The sequence below is a fragment of the Terrapene carolina genome, unplaced genomic scaffold, assembly GCF_002925995.2.
Source record: "Terrapene carolina triunguis isolate 2854851 unplaced genomic scaffold, T_m_triunguis-2.0 Scaffold232, whole genome shotgun sequence".
NCBI classification, from domain to species: Eukaryota; Metazoa; Chordata; order Testudines; family Emydidae; genus Terrapene; species Terrapene triunguis.
Window position 1 is genome coordinate 7,629,949 of NW_020664583.1, and position 23,403 is coordinate 7,653,351.

The following is a 23,403-nucleotide window of genomic DNA, read 5'->3' on the forward strand; positions in this document are numbered from 1 at the left end:
TTTTTTTTTTTTTTTTTTTTGGCTCCCGAGGACAGCGTTTATATCAGGGTAGAGGTGTACTTCTTGTAAGTATTCTGCTGCGTGTGCATTTCCTGATGTATCAATTGTTTCTGTAAGGAAGACATTCTTCCCTTCTGTTGTCACACAAGCACATACAACAGGATCATTGTGGACATTGCTCCACCCATCAAGACTCAGGTTAACAATTTTACCCTCTAGACTTTTACACACTGCTCAATTTCTCTTTCATACACTTTATCCAGCAATTTGCCTGTGACATCTGCTCTATTGGGTGGACTGTATCCTGGTATTAATGACTGAACCATGTTAATGAAGTGTGGGTTCTCAATCAACCGGAAAGGAGAGTTTGTTGCATAAACAAACAGGGCAATTTTTTCATCAATTACCTCTTTTTGTAATTTGCTGGTTCTTATCACAAACTTATCTATGGTTGTTTCTGGATGATGGAGATTTTTTTTTTTTTCCTTTTTGCTACAGGTGATATACTGTGGCTATGTGACATACATGATGTGACTGAAACACTGTCATTGGCAGATAACTCTGAAACTATAGAAAATGGTGGTGGTCTTGAAGGTAGATAGTCTTCAGAATCCTCTATGTTGAGGATGGATTCTCCTAAACAAAATAAGTCAATGCAGTTATTTAAGGATTATTACCATACTGCTGATTTAGTATTACTCATTACATTCACTGACACTCAGTACTACTTTAAAGGTGAAATTGTAAAAGGAAGATCTGCCTATTTCAGATATTTATTTTTGATCACAACTGCATCGAAAATGATAGTACCATAGAGTAACAACTATATATTTTTTCTCAAACATGAGAATTCAAGAATAGTCCAGAAGGAAGACAGGCAGTCCTTAAGAAAGAAGTATGAAATAAAAAATTTACCCCCTGAAGATCCTGCATGTTCAGACATGTTCCTTTCATCTTCAACGCAGCTTCCTCCTGAGAAGGAATACTTCTCATGATGTTTCGTTCGGGCAACCAGACCTTGCATTTCTTTGTCGCGCTGTTTGCATTTTGCACACATGCCTGTCTTACCCACAGGTAGAGGAACTTAATTAAAATATTCCCAAACTGGGCCTCTTTTATGGCCCGCTTCCATTATAGGTTTTCCCTTCTAGTGAGAGAAAGTTATGGTAGACCTCAAATCAATGAAGGCTACCCTCAAAGACCTCAAGACTTCTGGAATATGCTGCTCAAACAGTTTAACATTTGTTTCTACTGCCTGTCCCTCCTGTCTCACGTTATCTCCAGACTTCTCCTTGTCCAGATCTATTCCGCCCCCAACAATCTTCTATTCATTGAACTTTTTGAAACTTTTCACTTTTAGAGAGAGGTTCTGTGTACACAAATTTGCAGAGGGGCAATTGGGTTGAGGTCTGTTATTTCTCACCATTTATTTATTTATTTTATTTAAAAACATTTTTGCTGTTAACAAGCATGTTATCTCTGGAGACACAAATCCACAGTTTGAGAACTGCAAAACTAAGCATCTTTGATGGTATCTTCTAGACTGAGCACTGAGTTCCATTGAGTAGATAGAAAGATTAACTTAAATAATCTATACAGAAGCCCCTGGAATCCCATAAGATTGGGTCCCTAATTCATGAACTATTGGAACTCATTTACAAAACTTTTCTTAAACATTACATGAATATATTGTCTCATACTATAAAATTAGAATTTATAATCCCTGTTCCATGATGAGCTACATTATAGCTCAGATATCTTTAGATTTGCTTTTTTCACTCAAAAAACATTTTTAAATGTTAAATATAAAAGGTATGTTGGATTGAATACTTCCATTTGTCTTGAATACTATTTCCAGAGAATGAATGTGCATCGGTTAACCTTGAGCCTGGATTATTATTCAAGTGCATGTATGAGCAACACAGACAGCCAGAGAAATCCATCTGCCTTCAGCACTGCATAGGGCTCCAGAAACTGCTTTTTAATTATTCTCTGTGGATCAGATTCGCTGTGTTTGGGTTTTTTGCACAGTCAGAGGTCTGGCAATATTAAGTTTCTTCCACTGGCACCTTTCAATTTTGTCTACATTGGCTGAAAAGGAGCTGGGCTGGAGTCAAATGTTCTTTTTGGAAGAACTGTCTAGCTTCGAGCCATGGAAGATTTGGGAAAAACTAAGTTCATAAATCCCACCCCCAACCTCATTTCAGATCCTGAGTTAGTTCTGGCATTGGTGAATCATCTGGTAGCTGAACTGCAGGCTTCCTCAAAACATTCCAGTAATACCCCTGTAAGTCAGTTGTGCTAAGTCAACAATCCAAGGTCACTTTGATTTCTCTATCATGGGAAAGGCTAATCTGAGCTGTTAGCCCTTTGGAAAAGCAAATACTTTGTTTGTGGCCGAGAATTATTCACAGCTCTTAAGTTGTGAGTATGTCTGTTTAGAATGTGAAATATCTGTACACACAGTACTCATAAATGTAACTCTTTTTGTGAATAGCAAACTTCCAATTTTTTTAGACTTGCACCTGCCTTAAGTATGAAGTATAGCTACAGTAGTACTTGTGCTCTAATATAACTAGCTACCTTTCTTTGTGATCTCTTAGACACATTAACATTTTCATCATTTTTTTTCCTTTTGTTCCCATTTTTGATACCAGGGAGATCGTTTTACTTATTTTTTTAATTCTTCCCCCTTTTCACAAGGAGAATCTTCCTTTGGTGATGAGCAATGAAGATCTGGCTTGTTCAGGAGCCAGTCAATGATACTCTGTGCATGTTAGAGAGACAAGGTGGGGGAGGGAATTTTTTTTTTTTTTTTTTTTTTTTTTTACTGAACCAACTTCTGTTGGTGAGAGACAAGGTTTTGAGCTTACACGGAGCTCTTCTCCAGGTCTGTGTATGTGTGAGACACGTGCAAAGGCCCCTCAAATATCACCGAACATACTCCAGTCCCTACTGGGGAATCGGGACTTAAATTTGCTCACATGTTGGGAAATCCATGGTAGATTTTATTATTGACTCTTGCTAGTAGGCAGATGACTGACACTTAAGCATGTTAAGAATTTATTACATGGATTAAAGGGCTAATGTGTATAATGCTTTTTATGGTTCCTTCTGGAAACAGTGCCCTGCCATGGGCTAAGATGAGCACATCAGTTTTAGAGAGGGTCAGGTTTATTTTATGGAACTAGAAAAAATGGAATTCTCCCTCTTCAGCTTGTTTATGCCGTGTTGACCAAACTTGGTTGAACCAATCTTAATCATAATTAGGAGAAAAGTCTATTTTCTTATTCCCTTCCAGATTTTTAATATTATCATTCCAAACACAACAGTACATGTTGCATAGGATTTGTGTCAGAAAGACCCGGAGATCCAACAAGTCTCTCATCTGCCATTAGGTATTATTTCTGTTTCAGCAAATCCTCTCTACTGTATCTTTCACAGCTGAATGCAAACTTTTAAACTTCCTGTGTCTGTAGTATACTTCGAAGGAATTATTCAATTCTAAACGATTAAAGACCAACTGAATTAAATAAAATGCATAATGAGAGAATTGGAAGTCTATATTAGAATCAGAAATATAGAACATCAGTGCAAAGTTCCTACAAGTACTTTCCGAGGAACTAAAGCTAATGTTTTCTGTGCTTCTGCTGATTGCTTACTAATTAAAACAGATTCCCCATAAACTCCTGAAGTTTATCACAGATGTTTGGCTTGCCTTCTTGGTTTCTAACCTGGACCTATAAGGTATTTGTTAAAATCACTGTGCACAAATTTAAACTCCTTTGACTCTCCTTGCTGTAAAGGAGGAGAAGAAATTCCCTCACCATCACTTCATAGCTACACTGGATCTCTTTTTAATGATCACTTTCTAAGCTATGGGGGCTTGCAGTAAGGAAAGCAGAATCACTTTCAAAACCCATTTGTATTCTTTCTTGAGCTGAATATTTGCAGTATCCTTTGAAGAGCTATGAGACAGTTTGTGTCGGTGGATAGTAAATCCATAAGGATTTACATGCTTTTTTAGTTCAGAGGTGTAATATTGTGCTCTGAACTTCCAACTTTTTTTTAAAGCCTGGAAGGGAGAAGCATTAGAAGGGGGCTTGACTAAAGTATATGAATTACATTATGGGGGGGGAGGGGGGGGCGTAGCAGAAACTGATCAGTCCCTCCTCCTTGTTATACAACTCCAATAGTATGAGGAGATGAGTATTCAGTTACTCTGTGGAATGCACTGTAATGAGGTCATGGAATAAATACTGTATTTTAAAAGGGGTTAGGTAATTCTATAACCAAGCTAAAATATAAATAAACCACGTTGTGGTCTAATCTCATATACTTTAACATCAGGAGAGACCATCATGATCTCCTTGCCATAAGGTTCAGGACAGAATTCTTCAGACACCTCTTGACATTCTGTTGCTGCATACATGCATTCTATGGGGTTTTGATTTTCCCCTGAAGTATCCGTTATTGACCTCTGCCAAAGGCAGGGCATTAGTCTTGATGAACCAATAGTCGGATTAAATAGACAGATTCAGTGTTCTTGTCATCTTAGTAGTGCCAGAATGCTCTTGTGCAATAAATATAATTAAATCTCTTCATACTGAAAGATGAAAAGTAATACAAGTTGTTACATCAGTTAATAAAGAAGGTGCTGTCTCTTGGATTAGATGTAAAAATAGGTCCTTACTACTTCTGGTCATTAACAATCACATGACGCTTTTGCAAGAGCAAAGGTCTCAACATGAGTCTCCTAACCAAATTCCAATCAAGGTAGCTATGTTTTATCAATTAAAATGTCACCTGTATTTTGACACTCTTGTAATAGATATCATCTAATACAATGGATGAACCAATGGACTCTTCCATCTGGGATGAAATGGAACAGTATCTTAACTTAACTCTGTGCAGGTTGCCTGGATGCAACACTTCTTTGTGGCCTGGTTTGAGGAACTGGCACATAGTTTCCCTCAGTAATGACTGGCCATGGAGGGGGAGGAGGAGGAGCTGTCATTGAGCTCTGTGGTAGTGCTTTTGTCACCATGGGGTTGGGAACACTAAACATCTGGAAAATATTTCTGGAAACACTCTATCTCTTGTGCCTGGTGAAAGATGCCTACTGCGTCTAGAGCGTTTGATGACATACATTTCTTAGTGAGTCAGCACTCACCCTCTCTCCTTCGGGGTACAGGTCTTCTATGATCATTTCCTCATATCTGTATACTATGTGTGTATACTTTCCATGTTACTGCCTTTATATGCATTGACTTTGAGGCCATGGACATGCTGGAGTGTGCTGGGCCTATAGGTCTCTATTTGCTAGGGAATTTGTTTATGGGTCAAACTTCCAGGCTCTGGGGTATGCAATTAGTGCACAGATATCCGTAATAGCTAGATAGAAGATAGATTCTTGAGCAGTTCCAAGCACTTCCCAAACTGCTTTTCCGTCACCAGATGTCTTTAATTATTCTCACAGCCACTCTGGCACTAGACAAATGAAAAGCTAAATTACTTATTCATCTGCAGCTCTCAGGAGAGATTTGGGAATCTCTCTTGCAAATTTTCGTACATCAGAAAGAGATGCAGTGGTGGTTATTTTGTATCTGTGTTCTGGCAAAGTCCTGTTGTATTTAAGAAGAGAGAGCTCTACATGTATAAAGCTAGCAAATTATATTAAACTAGAATTCGTGGTCCAAAAACTGCTGTTTGACAATGCGATCTCTAGAGTAACATCTACTCACAGCAGGGCCAAATTAGGCCCATAGAAATTTAATTTTTTATTACTAATTTTATAACTTTTACAATAAACTCAGCCTTTGTATAATTAATGGGATTGAAATAACTGGGGAGCTATCGCATTGTGTGGCAGGAGTTTTCTGACCATTATCTTTTGGGCACACATTGTTTAAATCATTTTGCTACTTGTTGATCAGTTAAATACCATCTGAAACCTCACCAGGAGAATAATTAAGCATAATATTTTAAAGTGTTGATGCCTTTGCATCTGAGAGTCTTGAAACACATCATAAACATTTAACTAAGCCTCCTGGCACTCTTGTGAGATGGATGAGGGGGATTTACAGGGATACCTGTAGCCCCTTCGGGAGTGGAACACAACCATTTCTCAGTGCACTGCAATGTTGTACAGCAGTTCTGAACAGGAAGCGAAGAATACTGTATTAGGTTGGCTAATTCCCCATCACTTATAGAAAGTGCTGTGGTTATCTAATGACCACAGTGGTCAGGAAACCTGTTTTGTCAAGTGCTCCAAAGAACTGTTACATTATATAAGTACCTAATTTAAGGGCAGAGTGCCATCTTTTAAGTTGCTGATGCATCCAGCAGTACCTAGGCTTGCTTTGGAGGTCTCATCTGGAAACTGATGTGAGCAAACCCTAATTAGCTTGTGGAGCTGGGGGGGGGGGGGGCGGGGGTACAATCTCCACACACACACACACACCCCTTTAATTGGCATGGGAAACCATTCAGAACTCTTTAACACCACATTCACAGCTTTCTTGCAATTTCTAATACAATTTTTTTTTCCCCCTTCTGATCAGGGTCCTTCAATTAAACAATTCATGGACATCTTCTCCCTTCCTGAAATGACCCTGCTCTCCTCTGTCATTGACTATTTCATAAATCATGGCATTGAGTTTGACCAGGTTCATCTTTACAAGGACATATCTGTGAGTATAAGGAACACTTGAAATGCTGATGTAACAGTATGTATATGGCACAGTTAATATTACATCTTTTTGTTGTTACTTGTGAACTCTGTACTATCAAACTCAAGCTTTTATTATTTCTAACATCTAGTTTTTTAATTGGGGAGCCTTGGTGCACATACAGTGCTTTTAAAAAAAAAAAAACACATTTGAGATCTTTGTATACTATTAGATCACTATATTATTATTTTAACATTTATTTTGGTAGTGTTTAGAGGCCTGCTAGGTCAGGGCCCCAAAAATGACAGAAGAGTTGAATTATTTAATTCAACGTGCTTCAGGAAGGCCCAGCTTTTATTTGTAGACCATTGTCTGATCCTCCCTTATTTAAAAGGGGCAATTTAAAAAAAAAAAAAAAATCACCCTCACCCCTCCAAAAAAAACCACCCCAAACCCTTAACATTGATCTAATTTTTCTGATGTTGCCCACCAATATGGGCAGGATATCTCTTCACTCACGTGAGGGGATTATTGACTAGCCTAATGGTTTGGTTGTATTCTGAATTTTCAGTTAATTTATAGGTAAAATTTTGGTGAGTCCTATGCATCCTTTGACCTAGATAGAGCCCTAAAAGACTCCAGGTCTCCCCCATGTAGGACATATGGTTTCTCCTCCATGGGCAGGGGCTCTCAATTCCTACTTGATTAATTGGGGTCTTATGAGAAGCAGTGTGCAAATTTTCACCTAAAGGTAAGGACTGCATCACTGCACTTTTTGTCTTTCCTGGGGGGAAAAAAGAATGTTCTAACTCAAGGTAAAATCCTAGTGAAGACAAGGTAGTTCAAGGTAAACCTGGTTTACCTCAACCTGCTAACGTGTGAAAACTCCAACTGCTTTGTCTTACTTAACTCATGTTCACTAAGATTTTTACCTTGTGTTAACTCCTCGTTTTCCTAGGGAAGATGCATCCTTTCAACCCATACTATTCCAAAGTGTAAGAACAACTGGACAAGGGCTAATTGATGTTGTTCTATTTTACTCTGTGGCATTAGTATCCTACTGGGGTGATTGGAGGACAGATAGGTTTATCCTGTCTTTATGAGATTGTGATGTTAAGAGCATGGATAGTTTGAGTATCACCTTTTTATAATTAGTTGCAAAATACAAAAAGATCTGTGAGCTAAAAGATGTTGGTGTTTCGAAACACCAACTGAATGTTTACACTTCAGAAAATGGGAAGCTTTGTTCTAACTTGAACCTAACCTAGAGTTTTCTGTTGAGCTGATGTTCAGATTTAAAATACAGGTATTTGTATGATCAAAACATGGAATATTTTTTCTCTTTCTGCTGTTAAGGGTTGGAAAAAAAATCTGTATACAGTTGGTACTAACTTAGTGTCTGGTTATTTTAAACGTTCTAAAGGACAATTCATTAAGTAGATTAATCTAATGCTTTTCACCATTACAGTCTATGAAATTTTCTTCTTGTATAGCAGATGAAAGTATATAAAACAGCTGTGTAATTTTCAGCTTCTGGGAGCTGTCCTACCAATGTTGTAATATACAGGGCAGGGGAAAAGACTACAGAGATGAATGTACATAGCATATTTTATTTTAGTACTTGACTGGCTGGATATCAAGATGGAAAAGACCTTCCTGAATTGCATTACACTTGTTTAGTCTGGTTTTGGAGTGAGTCCTGAGGAGTCAGTCAATGGTTTCATCAAAGCCATTGGATGGATCTACAACTTGGGACCAAATGACTGTACTATAGGTATAAATAAGCACATTTAAAACAATGCCATTTATTAACGGATGGCAACAATATTCACTACAGTGTGATCCAGAAGAATGAGTGCACTGTCAGATTCTTAAGTTCTAATCCTGGCTGTTGCATTGGCTTGCTCTTTGGCCTCAAGTTACTTCACCTTATCTTCTGCAGTTTCTCATGTGTATAAAGTGGATGCTTACAGCATATACCTCACTGGGTGCATTGTTTGGGTTGATATCTGCTCAGCATTCTGAACACGTAAAGCACAATAATTATTAATCATCCTGCTGTGGTGTGTTCTGATGGGTGTCCAATGAATGCAGAATGGGGGGGCAGGGGGAATCTTGTCTGAGTTGAGGACTAATGAGGGTAAATATACTTCTTTAAAACCTTACTTGTTCATGTCACTACTCCCTGAGGCTAATTCTTGTGTTTTGGAAGGCAAAGAATCTGCCAGGCATGGTTCAGAATATTATTCAGCAAAGTAGGACAGAAGTTCTTGTGAAGAAATAAATACAAAACTCCTCCCACTCTGTTGCTAACTCCTAGAACTGAGCATTCTCATAATAATGATGCACATACTTTGGTAATAGCTTTGGAAAGAAACTGGCAGCCCCTCCTCCACCCTTGTAGGAAATCTTTTTCAGTGAACTAAAAGGTATTTTTAGGATCAGGCTCATGTTGGCAACACTTATCCTAACTCGTGCTGTTAGTGGGCAAGACACATTTATCATGGGCAATCTAAACATTCACAGTTATCTTGGGGCACTTCTCAAAGACCTGCTGTCGTCTTTAATATGAAGCTTGGCACTGTGTACTGGTCGAAAGGTCAAATATTAACTGGTTGCCCCAGGGATTAAAGCAAGTGAGCAATTTGTTCACGGGCTCAGGTTGGTCTGCAATCTTGGTATTGGGGGACAAAGCGCATAACTGTTTATCGGCCCTGCCATCCTTCAGAGAGCTTTTCTAACATCACGTGGCATCTCCCAGGGTTTTCAAGGTTCCAGCTGCAATACAACTCCAGGCTCTCTTTTTATTTGTATGGAATAAGGAGTCTGCGACCAAGGAGCCTAGCAAACCTGGCATTCTTTTCTCCACTCTGAATATAGTTTTGGCACATAAGGACTTACTGTTGTCTGCTTGTGTCCCCAATGTCAGGTCATCAGAAGAGATTTTTCTGCACAGGAACTTGCACTTGTGGTGATAACCCATCACTGTTTGGTACCTGTGCCTCTGAATCCAGTAGACTGATCTATTGGTGAATGACATGGGGCAGCAGTTTTTAGGGTTTAACCAGATTTTTATCTCTGAACTCCAAATGTCAAAAGACTTAAGTCCAATTTATTAAATTATGTCCCGATGTGCAGTTCAAATCTTCAAACTGTTCCTCTGTCAGCAAGCAATTAAATAGCCTTCGAGTGGCTGCTGAATATCAGCTCTGCCGCCACCACCACAAAGGAACCCTGTAAGCATCTGCTGCTGCATATAAATGTTTGTTTAAAATTATTGTAGACCCTGAATATAGGAATCTGCAGTGAAGGGGTACAACACGTGATATGATGGAACGTGTCTGATCTAAAAATGTCCAGTTTAAGCTCCTTAGGAAAAATTTAACTTCCAAACCCTTACAAATGAAAAGTGTGTCTGTAACTCACTCACTCCCCACCCCCACCCCAGAAATTGGTGTTGGCTTTAAAAAACAGAAGTAAAACAAATTTAACAAACACAATCTGAAAATAGGATGGTTTAAAGAGTGACACTCTTGGAACGAATGTGTGCAGCTTGCAGGCCTTGTTAAATGGGGGAGATGTTGGGATTCTTGGTTGGGCAGGTCCAAATAGTGCATGGGTGCGGTCTCTTTCATACATATAGGAAAGAGACAGACACCCATGCACTATTTGGGATTCCTCACCTTATTATATATAATGAAAGAGACATACATAGGCAGATCAATATATATATTTTTTTAATGATCCTTGTTTATATAAGGAGAATTTTTTTGGTATATGGAGTGAAGAACATTGTTTCAACACCCCTTAAATCTTGACACAGACACCTGCACAGAACAGGTTAAAATTGAAGTTCTGCATCAGACTAGATGTTTCCGTCAGGAATTTCAGATTTAAAACTCAAAAAGCTGTCGTTTTCCCCTTTTTTAGGATGCCATTAAAGACGTGCACGTAAAAGGAATGATGTACAAATGGATTGAGAAGGACATGGGTCAGTTAAGTTTAAATCCATTGTTCTTAATTTTCAGTGCTAATGCATATTTTATTGAATGTTTACATGTGTAAATGGATTATTTGGTTTTACAGTACATCACCAGACTAGAACTGATAGTGATAAGGTCATGTTCATAGCTTATGTTTAAAGCTATCCAAGGAGTTGAAAGAGGTATTTTGGTATTGACCAAGGCTGTTTTACAAAGAAAAGAACAGTCCTTTCATTCCTCCAGCATTATTTTCTTTGCCTATAAGTTGGGGATATTAGCAGTTAAGTGGAAAATGTACCATATGGGAAGGCCATAGCTATTGTAGATGAGCTCTTTTTTTTTTTCTTCACTATATAGTCAGCCCTATGACACTGTAATTGTTCATCTTGTCTTTTCACGTTTACCTGCCTCCCAAAAGCACCTTAACTCACTTGTGCATGGGGGTTGCAAACTCTTCTAGTACATAAAGCTAGCTTTTTATTTTGTTGTTGCTGTAATTCTCTATTCATCTTGCTTATTATTTCAATAATTATAACGCTGTGTACCCAAGAGTATGGGCCTCTGCATTCCAGGTGATGTCTCATAGGTAACCTTTTTAAAAACCCTCTGGCAAAATTGTAAACCATATGCGGGTGGAAAAAATTGATAGTAAAAGATGATACAGACTTGTGTGGGTTTTTTTGTTTTTTAAACAGAGAAATACATTCTTCATGGGGATGAAACTTATGCTGTCCTAAACCGACTGGTTAACCTCAACAAGAAACTCTTCCTTATTACAAACAGCCCCTTCAGCTTTGTGTGAGTATCGTCTGTTACGAAAATATGAATCAATGGTTATAATTGCATGCATTAGACTACGGTTTGGGGCCTATTTTCCTCAATGAGGCTTTGAAGGTAGTAAACTGGCTGTTTTTAATGGGACATTTCAGTGGAATTCTATTCGATTGGGGGAAGAGAGCAGTGGCTTGTGGTAAAAGATTATTAAACAGGCATACCACACAAGAGTTCTTTTGTCTTTGAGGGAGCTGTTATTCTGGCTTTCTTTTGGGGCTGTGACTGGCCAGTATTATTTTGCCATCATTTTTACTATTGATACCAACAGAGCAATATCTCCTGAGCCAGCAGACTTGCTCTGCTTCCTGAAGACACAGAGTTGCTGAGCTTTGAGGGTAGGGTAGAGGGAGAATTCCTTAGTCATGGTAGGAGTCAGTTAGTGATCAACAACTGATGTGCAACTCCTATGTGCAGTCAAATGGAGTCAGAAGTTTTTTGAAGTCTCTGTGCTTCAAGACTTACTACATTTTAAAAAAAAATTGTTTTAAGCCCAATTGAAATTGGATTACTTGGAATATTAACTTTTCCACCTGTTTGCAGAGATAAAGGAATGAAACATATGGTTGGCAAGAACTGGCGGGACCTCTTTGACATGGTCATTGTGCAAGCTGATAAACCCACCTTTTTCACTGATAGACGCAAGTATGTTCCATTGTAGTGTATTGCACTGCTGCATTGTGGCTTGCACTTTTCCGAAGCAAACATTTCCCTCTGCTTTCTCTCTCCACCCATCTCAAAAGTATTGTTATCAAAACTGTCCACCCTCTTGGGGGAGGGTGCGAGTATGTGAGTGCCTGTGTGTGTGTATTAGATCATAAATTCTAAGCCTGGTGCAGAATTGGGTCCCCTGCTTCCCGATATTCATTAGCTAAATGCATCTATTATGGCAAATATATTCCTCCGTTAATAAAAAGCAGTTCTATTGAAATCCTAAGCAGAATTTGTTCCTAAATTTGGGGCATTTAACAAAGTTAAATCAGAAGTTTTATGGTACAGAAGAAGAAATGGAAAGGAACAGAATAGCAGAATGCTTTGTATGAAAGCTGAATAAGCCTGGACATTGTATAACTTGTGAATGTGCCAATTTCCCCCCCCCCCCCCCCCCGCTGCACTTAACAAGCCTTCCAACAAATGGCAAAGTAACTTAAGTTGGGTGGTTTCTTAATTACTTGGTACTTTCACCCAGTATGTGGTGGTGGTGGTTTAATTTTTATTCCTTATTTCTCTTTTTAGTAACTCTTATACTTGGCGACTAAAGAAAACATTCCTAGGAAAACATTTCTGACATATCAGTTTTTTATTTTTTATTGGTAATGATTTCCTTTAGACTTGCAAAATAAGAAGGGAGAAGTGGTCATGCTGGCTCTTGAAAACAGATATAGAGAACCTGTATCTTTTTACAGTGCTGCCTCAACTTATGAATTACACAATTTTATTCTATTATCAAGAGCAGAGAATATTCTTTTTAATCCAGCCATTAGCCCAGTTAGGAGTGGAATTGTTCAGCGTTTTCCCCATTCATTAAGCATATTTGCTTGCTTTTTTTTTGCAAACCAAAAACCTGATCGGTTCAGCAGGGAGGTGGCTTTCTACTGAAAACCAGCTTCATTTTTATTGGCATGGATAACTATTTTCTTAATTACTGCATATTTTTGCAAGTCTTTATCTGTAATGCTGCTGCTGTTCATGATGAAAGTGCAGGATTCAGTTATTGTGCTCACTCAGTTAATAGTGCACATCTACTCTGAACAAAACACACCCTCTGAACACAATTAGTAGCCTTAGCAAAAAGGTCCTGGAGATAACAGACCATGAAAATTAGGTTGCCCTCTCATCTGCTACCTAGAGATATTTCAAGGTATAGGTGAATTGGGAGGTTCGTTTTGAGAGGCTTGTGCTGACGCTGTCCATAATTTAACTGTTTTCTGCCTACCTAAAGAACTTCACTATCTAGTGCTCTAAAGCCAGCATCTTTCACCAGCACTACATTAACTTTAAAGACCATTTCCTAGTAGTATAAATGTTCACATCAATCGACAACAGTGAACCAGTTTAACTGTTTGTAGTGACCTGTCGTGGCACTGTGACAGGCCACCTACGCTGTCTGGCTTCAGGCTAGCCACTGCCTCCTTTTCCTCTCGCTCAGCTTGGCTTTCCCAAACTTCCATCCTGGTTTGGTTGCTTCGGCGACTTGGCCTTCCAGCTAAGTTCTAAAGAAAAATCCACCCCTTCTGGGGTCTTCAAGTCCAGAACAGTCTTCCACCCCAGTCTCAAGCTGAGTAGAACCCTTCTTTTCTGAGGATCAGTCTTCTCTTCAGACTTCAAAACAACCTTCAGCCTGCCCTCTGAGCTCAACTTGTAGCCCTTCCTGGGCTCTGCAGTCTCCCAGCAACACTTGAGCTCCCTTCTTGTGCTCCTTTTGGGTCTGTACCGAACGCTGATTCTCCCTGGGTTTCCTACTTGGAGTCTCCCTTCTTCCCTCTAGCTCTCCACAGGCGTCTGTCTTGTCTCCTTGCTGTCTCCTCCCTCCAGCCCCCTCGAGGCCTGCCTGTCATGTATTTTGCTCATTTTCTCCACCTTGGGAAGTGCACTAAGTATGTCTGGTAGGGGTGGACCCATGTCCCATGAGAGCCATTCATCCTGTGACATGACAATACAATGCTGCTTACTGACCCACCAAAGACCATTTACGCTACAGATCTCTGCGGAAACAGTAGCACATTGGAGAGAGTTAACTTCTACCTTGTTACATTCCTGTAACTTTAAGTGAATGCTTTTAACTAGTATTAAAAAAAAAAAAAAAAAAAAATCTTCTGAGACCTCTGCATACAAACACCACCAGTTCATTTGTTCCAGGGCAGCATTAGGGGGAACCACTACAATTTACATAAAATACTGCACAATTCACAGTTGTGTTGAAGAACCAACTGGTTAGCAGACAATGCTATGTATAAATAACACTATTGTTTGAATAATTATCAAAAGATCTAAATAACTGTATCTTGGTGTTAGGCACACTTGTTCTCTCAGAGAACTCTTAAATTTACTAGTGTTTTTTTACTAATGTTTCTCCGTCTGTAATCAGCCTTGGTTTGGAAACTCTGGGTATGGTGACAAGGTTCCAGGCCCATCTCCAGTATCTAGTATTTGATTCTGTGCAAAGAGTGAATAATAGTCCTGTTGTTGCTATGCTGCTTCTTATTCTGTAGCGCTAAACCTTTACACCTTACTTCATACTCTGTTTTTTGTACATCATTATAAACCATGTTAAATAATGAATGTTTGAATTTCTATCAAAGCTGTACTATGTGTGGGAGAGGGTAGTTTGTTCTGTGGATGGTATAATTTTGTGTCTGTAATTTATGACAGCCTTGGTTAGATGTCCCCTTTATTTTTTTGTATAAATCCTAATAATAAGTAACCTACCAAAACAGGTTCAGAAAGTGAGAGTACTCTGAAAGGCTGAGGATTACAAGTATTCTTGGTACAGTATCTTGGAATATCCATACTAGATAGAACTAGTTTTCCTTATTTCCCTCTCTCACATCCATATGTTTCTAATAGTGTAGGAAAGTGGCATCAGAATATTTTTTTTATTTTTCATTTATTTAATCTAAAGTCAGCCTTCCTTATTATTAGGAACCTAACAGCCACTCACAGGTGGGCACCTCACTTCCTTTCAGGCATGAGGAGGTGACTAATCTACATTATCATGAGAGAGATTTACAGCTTGTCTTGGTATCTACATACAGCGTGTAGATCTTGGGGTTTTTGAATATCAACGCCTTCGTGCTATAAATTGTAAAATGAAGTGTAAATGGAGCCAGATTTATGGAGAGAAAGAATTAAGATTAAATAGAATTTGGCTGAATGACTAAGTGGGGTTGTGGGAGACATAGCCCTACAAATATTTGAAGGGCAGTATACCCCAAAATGAGATGGACTGTTAGCAGAGCAGCAAGTCATATAATAAGGGTTAATAGGGTGAAAAAACATGGGTTGTATATCAGGAAGAGCTTGCTGATAATGAGCTGTATTACACTGTGGAACAGTTTCCCAAGGAAATGGCTAGCAACCCGTTGCTTTTTAGTCACAACACTAGGACAGAAACTGTACAACAGAGACCACTCCTACATTGATGGGAGACAAGCAAGATGGCACACAGAGAATTCTCTTCCACTTCTAGGTTGTATAAATGCCAAGATGGCTTTAGGAGAGGAGGCTACATCCCCATTCCACCAGCCACCACTTTCTGCTGCTACAAGAGCTGCTTTTCCCTATTCTGAGATTTCCTAATAGCGTAGTATGTAATGGGGTGTGTTGTGCCTCAAAACTAGAGAGTAGCCACTGTAGGAACATGTTTGGGCAAAAGGCTGCCTGACTGTAGCATTTGTTTTCCTGGTCCCTCAAAAGCAATACAGACCTTTCAGGTGTTTGTGGTAGTGTAGGGAGGGTTAATACAAAAACTTTAATAGGCTAAAACTAGATTTTATTCTCATGAGAAGAGGAAGCTAAAGGTCACTTTTTGCTTAAAATTCACTTTGTACAAGTTACATAACATTAATTTAGGAGCTTCATGACGTGATTTACAGCTGTGTATGGCAATTGGAAAAATGTGAGTTACTTAACTCTTGCTCCCCCGTTTCCTTTTTAGACCTTTTAGAAAATTGGATGACAAAGGCTCACTCCAATGGGACAAAATAAACAAACTAGAAAAGGGAAAGATCTACAAACAGGTAAATAAAATATAAAGCCTTGTATTTCCTTTGCTCATTACCTCTAAAACCATAGGGACTAATATAATTCCTATGTTCTCAGCCTGGTGAAAGCTTTTTTTTTTTTTTTTTTTTTTTTTAAAGCACAAAAGCTGTACAGTCTTGGTGATATGAAAAATAGCTCATTTGAATATTTGTGAGGGCTGGTGTAATAGGGGTGTGAAACACAGGAGTGCTCGTGAGGGAGTCCTGGTCCCAGTTACGTGACAAGGGCAAGAAGGCACATGGCATGGGTCAGAATCCACACACACCAGTGGCGACTGTTACAGATGGCATCTTCCATTCCTTTTTTTTTTTTTTCTGCTCTCTCTCCATGGAGATTCCCATGGTGTTCAAGACTCCTCCTCTCCCCTTCCCTCACCTCCACTCAGACACTTTCAGTATCTCCAGTACATCTGTCAGATCTCTGCTGTTATGCTTTTCTTCAGATCTTTAAAACTGGGATTCTTCTGTTCTAGAGATAATAGGTCTGAGACCCTTGCAACTGCAAGCACTCAATAGATCATTCCTAAGGCCTGGTCTAAACACAGTTGTACTTCTATAACTAAAGATGTGACTCTTTAATAACTATTTAGTTAAGCCAATATAACTTTATATGGAGACTTTCTTAAATCAGTTTAAACTTGGTTTATATCAGTTTAGCTTGTGCCTGTGCACTTAACAGATGCAAACTGAACTGATATAACTAGTTGTATAAGAGAGTCCACATACAGAAGGTACACTGATTTAATAAAACCAGTGCGCCTTCTGTGTGTAGACTTGTCCCAAGAACATCAGAAATTCTTTCATCTTTCCCTATTTCTCATGTATGAGTTTCTCCTTGAAAAGCAATAAGTGAAACAAATATCTAAGATAGCAAATAAATTAAAAAGCAGTCTTTGTTCTGTTTCATGCATGTACCAAAGTTGGATGCTGCTCTGTTCTTCAATAGGCCTTGTACTTAATGCATTCCTCAGAGAGAAATTCTCCTTTTCTTAGTTATACTGACACAACCTCATTTTAGTCAATGCTATTGTGTTAATGTAACAGGAGAATGTGACCCTTTGTGTATTTGAGTGACTGAGTTTCATTTGGCTTCCAGTTTTTAAATACTGCAGACTTATGCCGCAGGCTCTGTAGTACAGGATGGGAGTGATGGCAAAAAAAACAAAACCTTTAATGGCATGGCTCTCTTGATTTGACAAGATTTTTAATCTTTGGTGTTGGACCTCAGTGACAAGTACTACTTGTATATATCTCAGTTCTGAGACTCTGAGATACTCAGTTATTGCACAAGCCAAAAGCTTTCCATCGCTGCTAAACTTTTACATTTCCCTCCCTATTGACTAGTAGGGAGTGAGTTTGGGCAAAGGTCAGTAACAGCTATGTCTAATTGCTTTAGCAGTATACTTGTGAATTAGATTCTGCTATTATTTCCAAGGTAACTGCAAGCAGAATTTGACTTCATTTACTTTCCTGGCACAGGAAGAAAGGAGAACTGGAAAATATTTGTTTTTGATTCCAAGAGTTAATTTCAATAGAGCATTTAATACTTAATAATGGGTTAAGGTGTTTCTGGTAATAAGCAGTTTATATGAATGGTCAATAGTGTTCTCTGCTTAACCTTGTAACCTTCTTGTAACCCTTTAAAATAAAGATTTGTCTTTTGGTGTCTGGTTGTAGCCCACGAAAGCTTATGCTCTAATAAATTTGTTAGTCTCTAAGGTGCCACAAGTACTCCTGTTGTTTTTGCGGATACAGACTAACACGGCTGCTACTCTGAAACCTGGAATCTTCCAGTTAACTTAGCGGGAGTGTCTGATAGTCTCCATTATTCCCTTAGCTTTCTTAGGCAGCAAAATTGATTCATACCTTTCCCAATTACTGGATTCTCCCAGATGCCCTGATGGTGCTTATAAGGGCAATTGGGAGCTTGTGCAGTCCTGCTTGTGGGTGGGGGGAAGATTCAAACCCTTCATGCCAGAGACCTTGTACCCAAAGCCATTACGCTAATCTGAGGTCAAATGACAGCTTCTCTTTAAGGCTCCTGTCAGTGACTGATGTAGCTCTGAGACTCTGCACAAAGTATGTTAAATACAAGTATTTTGTTAGCAGTCTCTGAGTATCATAAAATGGCTTAAAAATATCTAGCCCTGTTTTAGAGAGATTGTTGTTAGCCTGGCCCAAAACTTAAGTTGCACAAAAATACTATCTGGCAGAAACAGTCCAATCTCCAATCCAGTTTGTTATCCAGGTTACGTGTCCAGAAAAGTATATAACTGAGCACACTTTCCTTATGGACTCTTTGTGTAGCGCAGGGGCTGAGACACCGGACCCAATTATCAAACTCTCCAATTTCCTAGAAACAGACTCTGCTCAGCTACATTGGATGAAAAGGGCTTGTTCCATTGTAACTGAGAGGAGGAGCATTTATCCTCCTGCAGAATGGATTATATTTTACAGATTGCATCTTTTGCTACTCGAGGAGAAGGTACTGCCTTTGAGGTAGGTATTAACTCAATCTTACATGTGGTTACAAATATAGAGATTTCTGACTTTCCCAAGGTCTCTCACAGTCCCATAGAAGAGCCAGAAATAGAGTTCCTACCTCAGGCATGTTGTGAGAATGGCTTGTGAATCGCTTTGAGATCATCTAATCCAAGTAGTATTCATAAATCCTACATCTACAAGAATCTTCCAAGTCGGGGGTTCTCATGCTCTGGTCCATGGACTATTATTGATAGTGTACTGAGGTGCTTACTCTCATTATTTCCAGCACTCATTCACAGTAGTCAGCCAAAAATTAAAGTATTTTCCTATTTTCTAGTAAGCTGTTACACTAGCCGTGGTGTTGTCTGTTTGCAAGTGGTAAAATGGATGTCCTTTGCATGAATAAGAGGGAAGTGGTCTACAAGACCACCTTCCTACTAAAAAGATGTCCACCCTATAAAAACCCTGTCTTAAATATAGCAAAGCACATTGTCTTGCATCCTGATGATGCTGTATAGCTTTTGCAAAGCTTTAGTATTTATACCTAACAGCATGATTAAAATTTTGCCTTGTTTTCCCTGTCTGTACATTACTCATGCAATGCGATTGCAGATTTCTTCTTTACCCAGTTGAAAATCAGATGCCTGTGCTGACAAACTACTTGGCACCTTAAATACTGTGTTTTTCAAAATGCTCTCCCTCTGGATAATGGGATAGTTCCCTTCCTAATGAGGATATTGTGAGGATTGATTGGTTACTCTCTGCAAAGCATTACACATGTGTCTGAGCACTTAAAGAAAAGTAGGTGGACAGGGAAAACTGGCATCCCTTTCTTTATTCAGAGCCAGACTCTGACATAATGGTCAAGTGCGGCGAGATTTGAGGTTTGCATGTTTGTGTCTGTACTCCATTTCCCAGACAATGCTATATTCCCATCAGGTTAGTACCCCCTTCTGTGTAAATAAGTACACTCAGCCCTTCCTATGCCCTGATCCTGAGGAGTGCGGAGCACTTTCAGCTCCTGCTCATGTCTCTTCTCAGGATTGACTCCAAAGAGAGCAAACCCCTCAATTTTTCTCTGTTTAGCAGATTAGGAAATTCACAGAAAGAGCTGAAAAGCACTTGACTCTGTCTAATCTGTCACTTACTTTTGAAACCAAACTTTAATTAGAATTGGCCTTTCTTTGCTTTCTGTGGAGACCATGTTAGTGAGTGAGAAGTGACGTTGGCAATGTGAGAGCCCAGTGCGGGAATTATAAACCAGTTTCCAGCCTTCATTAATACAAGTTGGAAAGCCAAAGTAAGAGCTTTAACAATGAATAGTATAAATTATCAGTCTCAGAAAATGAGAGATGGAGAAAACTGTTGCCTGTTCAGTCCACCCCCAGGGGTAACTGCAGGATGGCTACTGACTTCTTCTGATTAGTAAGATAGCAATTTAAATACAATTTACACTTAAAATACAGCTTCCTGCAAGTTCCCAGGGTAAGCACTATTTCCTGCCTTCTGTTAACTGGTGATTACAGGCTAACCACAGAAATAGCGGACTCCTAGCAACATACAGTAGGTCATGGGCTGCCTGAGGAAATGTTCAAACTCCATGGAAAAGTACAAATGTCACTCTTGCAATGAATTGTAGCGCTGAGAAAATAAACTGAAATATCAAGTGCAAATTGCTGGACAGCTCTAGATTTTGAGTAATTGGTCATTTCCTGTGACTGGACAAATAGCCAGGGATTTAGTGGGGTTGCCAGTGTAGACGTATGCACAATGCAATGGCTAACTGGCTGTGGTAGTGAGGAGACTAGTCAATGCAATCTTCTTGCTCTTGGAAGCTAGCCCAGTGGTAGTTTGCTTACCAAGATCCTTGTAGGCAAGTGGTACGACAGTTGGCTCATGTCATGGAATTGCTGCCCCCTTCATCTTCCATTGCAATAACAGAGGCTCTTTCTACCCCACTGCCTCCTGTTTTCTCATTTCTGCAAATCAAACTTTCCTTACTACCCTTCCTTACTAGGTAGTTGCTACAGGTATTTCCCAGCCTAAGTCTGCTTGCTTCTTTTTACTAACCCATGTCTTCAGTTATCAGTCTTAAAGTTTTATACTGCCACCCGTCACCATAATATCGGAGTACCTTTCACATAAAGTAGATTGGCAACAGCTTAGTCCCTGGCAGGATTCATGCAGAGTTCGTCTTCTTCCTTTCTAGGTTATAGAAAGTTTTGCTTAGGGAAGGGTGTGGGGGTATTTTGGGGGAGGGAGGGTGGTTGATACTCTGTGTGTCCTTCTGATTATGGCAGAAAATCTTTTTCAAAGAGGAAGCTTTTGCAGCATTTCCTAAAGATGAGTACAGATTAATCTTGCCTGAGAGTTTCCTTCTACAGCCAGATTTCTCCCCCCCCCCCCCCCCTGAGTGCTTTTTTCCCAGTGCTCTCACGTCTTGTCCTTGGCTTCATGCTCTGTATTGTCCCAGAGGAGTAAAACTGTCTGGGCAATTCATAGATAGCAATATGGTTTCTAGTGTAGCTGGGACCCTTACTCCTGGGGGAATTCTGCACAATGCAGAATTTGCAGAAATTAACGTAGTGCGGGCGGAATTTCTTCCCTCACAGAAATGGGCTGCAGTGCTCCTGGCTGCCACTAGGGGAAGAGTTGTGGGCTGTGACTGGGCTCTGGGAGGGATGGGGTGCGGGTATCTGGGCTTGCAGGGCCTTGTGGCTGGGCTCTGGGGATTAGTGGGTTCGGGTGTATTGGCTGGGGGAGGGGGAGGATTGTGGGTGTCTGGCCCCCCCCAGCTGGACTCTGGGGGGGAAGAAGGGGTAGAGAAACAAGAACTGTGTTGTCATAGGGGTTTCTTTAACTCTCTACTCCTGGGGGAATTTTTGTGTCTGTATTGTCATGGACATACTTGCTGACAGATATTGAAATAAATTACCAAAATAATTGAAACTGGCATGATTATGTAGTGTTGGTTTTTGTTAACAAATAAAATTTGCAGAGTTTTAAAATATTATGCACAGAATATTTAATTTTTTGGCGCAGAATTCCCCCAGGAGTAGGTGACCTTAGGTCTGCAGCTTTAAAGTAGCATTGTCAGCCAGCTAGGAGCCACTGGTTGAGGATGCACTAGGTTGCAAAGCTGCCAAAAGCAAGATGTTCCGAGGGCTCACACAAGCATAGCATGAGCAAGATTTAGGATTAGAAATGTACTATACCAAATTGCATTTCTAAATTCTTGACCTGCTTTAAAGTGCATGAGGCACTGTTTTAGGGTGACCAGATGCTAAGTGGAAAATATCGGGACTGCCACAGCGGGGGGGTGCCTTTTTAATTGTTACACTCACCTGTCCGGGTCTTCGGCGGCAATTCGGTGGAGGGTCCTTCAGTCGCCGCCGGCCTTCGGCGGCATTTCAGCAGCGGGTAATAAACCTTGCCGCCAAAGACAGAAGCACCCGCCGCCGAAATGCCAACAAAGACAGTCAGTGACTGAAGGACCTGCCGCCGAAGACCCGGACGGGTGAGGTGTGAAAAAAAAAAAAAAAGGGGGGGGGGGAATATTGGGACGAAAGGCGTCCCGACCGTACTTCGGTCAGGTCGCGGGACAAACTCCTCAAAATCGGGACAGTCCCGATTTTATCGGAACGTCTGGTTACCCTACACTGTTTTGCTGTTACAATAGCAAAATTAAAGTCTGGACTGCTGGGCTGCCTTGCTAGTACTGGAAATGACTTTGGGCAAGTCATTCAACTTCTGTTCTCCATCTGGGAGATAGGTGTAACACTCTCATGGGGCTATTGTGAGCTTTTAATAGTCTGTAAAGCATTTTGAGACTTTTGGAGCAGTATACAATAGGATTATTACTCAAGTCCTCCAGTATTGCTAATGCTGTGGCATGGGGCTGGGTCAGGTTTTTGTAATGATGATCATGGGACAGGAGGGCAGTCCAGTATGTGTGCAATATGCACACAGGATGCCCAAATGGCTGATTAGTTTGGCCAGCAGCTCCCTGTGTTTTTGTTACTGCAATAGATTGTGCTGCTGGAAGAATCTAATACTGGGTCAAGGAGTAAAGCTCATTCCAGCTTCAGTTTAAACAGGCATGAGGGTCAGCATTGCTGCAGTGGGTGCATTTCACTACTTATTTTCTAAAAAGTCCTGTTTGCTTTGTGACTTTCAAGGGAAACTGGAATCCTACCTCCTTCCACTCCTCCTGAGCATAGATGGGACATTAGGAAACGTTCAAACACGGGAATTTTTTTTTCTCTTGAGTTGCAAAAGCGTTTTGGCTTTCAGACTTTCCGCCTATGAATACGGGTGTTCTTTGTGTTGGTTTTGGATTTAAATCAGTTGTAAATTCAGAACCATCTAAACATGTTCTAATACAAGGGATTGAAATGCTTACCTGACTGTTGCTGTTAATGCAGCCAATTCTGGATTAAACAATATTGTCTGGCACAGCAATGGGGGAGGGGAAGGAGGAGAGATTCTTTTCAATAGATCCTTGATAAACAAGTCAAATAAGCCTTTTATAACTTGGGATTTGAAGCAACATCTTGGGTTTCCCCAATATTCTCTGTTCTGGGTTCATTTTATTTTAATATTTTGATCTCTTCCTCCCTCCTACTGTGTCTTGGACTTCTAATTCTGTCCGTCCCCCCCCCCCCCCCCCCC

The 23,403-nt window shown here is 40.0% G+C and overlaps 1 protein-coding gene across 2 annotated transcripts in view; it reads left to right on the top strand.

The window, feature by feature from the left end:
* NT5DC2 (5'-nucleotidase domain containing 2) overlaps window positions 1-23,403 on the top strand; it is a 71,480-nt gene that overhangs the window by 35,437 nt on the left and 12,640 nt on the right. For both annotated transcript variants that reach the window (XM_026656715.2, XM_026656714.2), the window contains exons 6-10: window positions 6,564-6,692; window positions 10,602-10,662; window positions 11,350-11,452; window positions 12,029-12,130; window positions 16,143-16,224. In XM_026656715.2, the coding sequence (XP_026512500.1) occupies window positions 6,564-6,692; window positions 10,602-10,662; window positions 11,350-11,452; window positions 12,029-12,130; window positions 16,143-16,224 (477 nt within the window). The remainder of the gene's footprint in view (window positions 1-6,563; window positions 6,693-10,601; window positions 10,663-11,349; window positions 11,453-12,028; window positions 12,131-16,142; window positions 16,225-23,403) is intronic.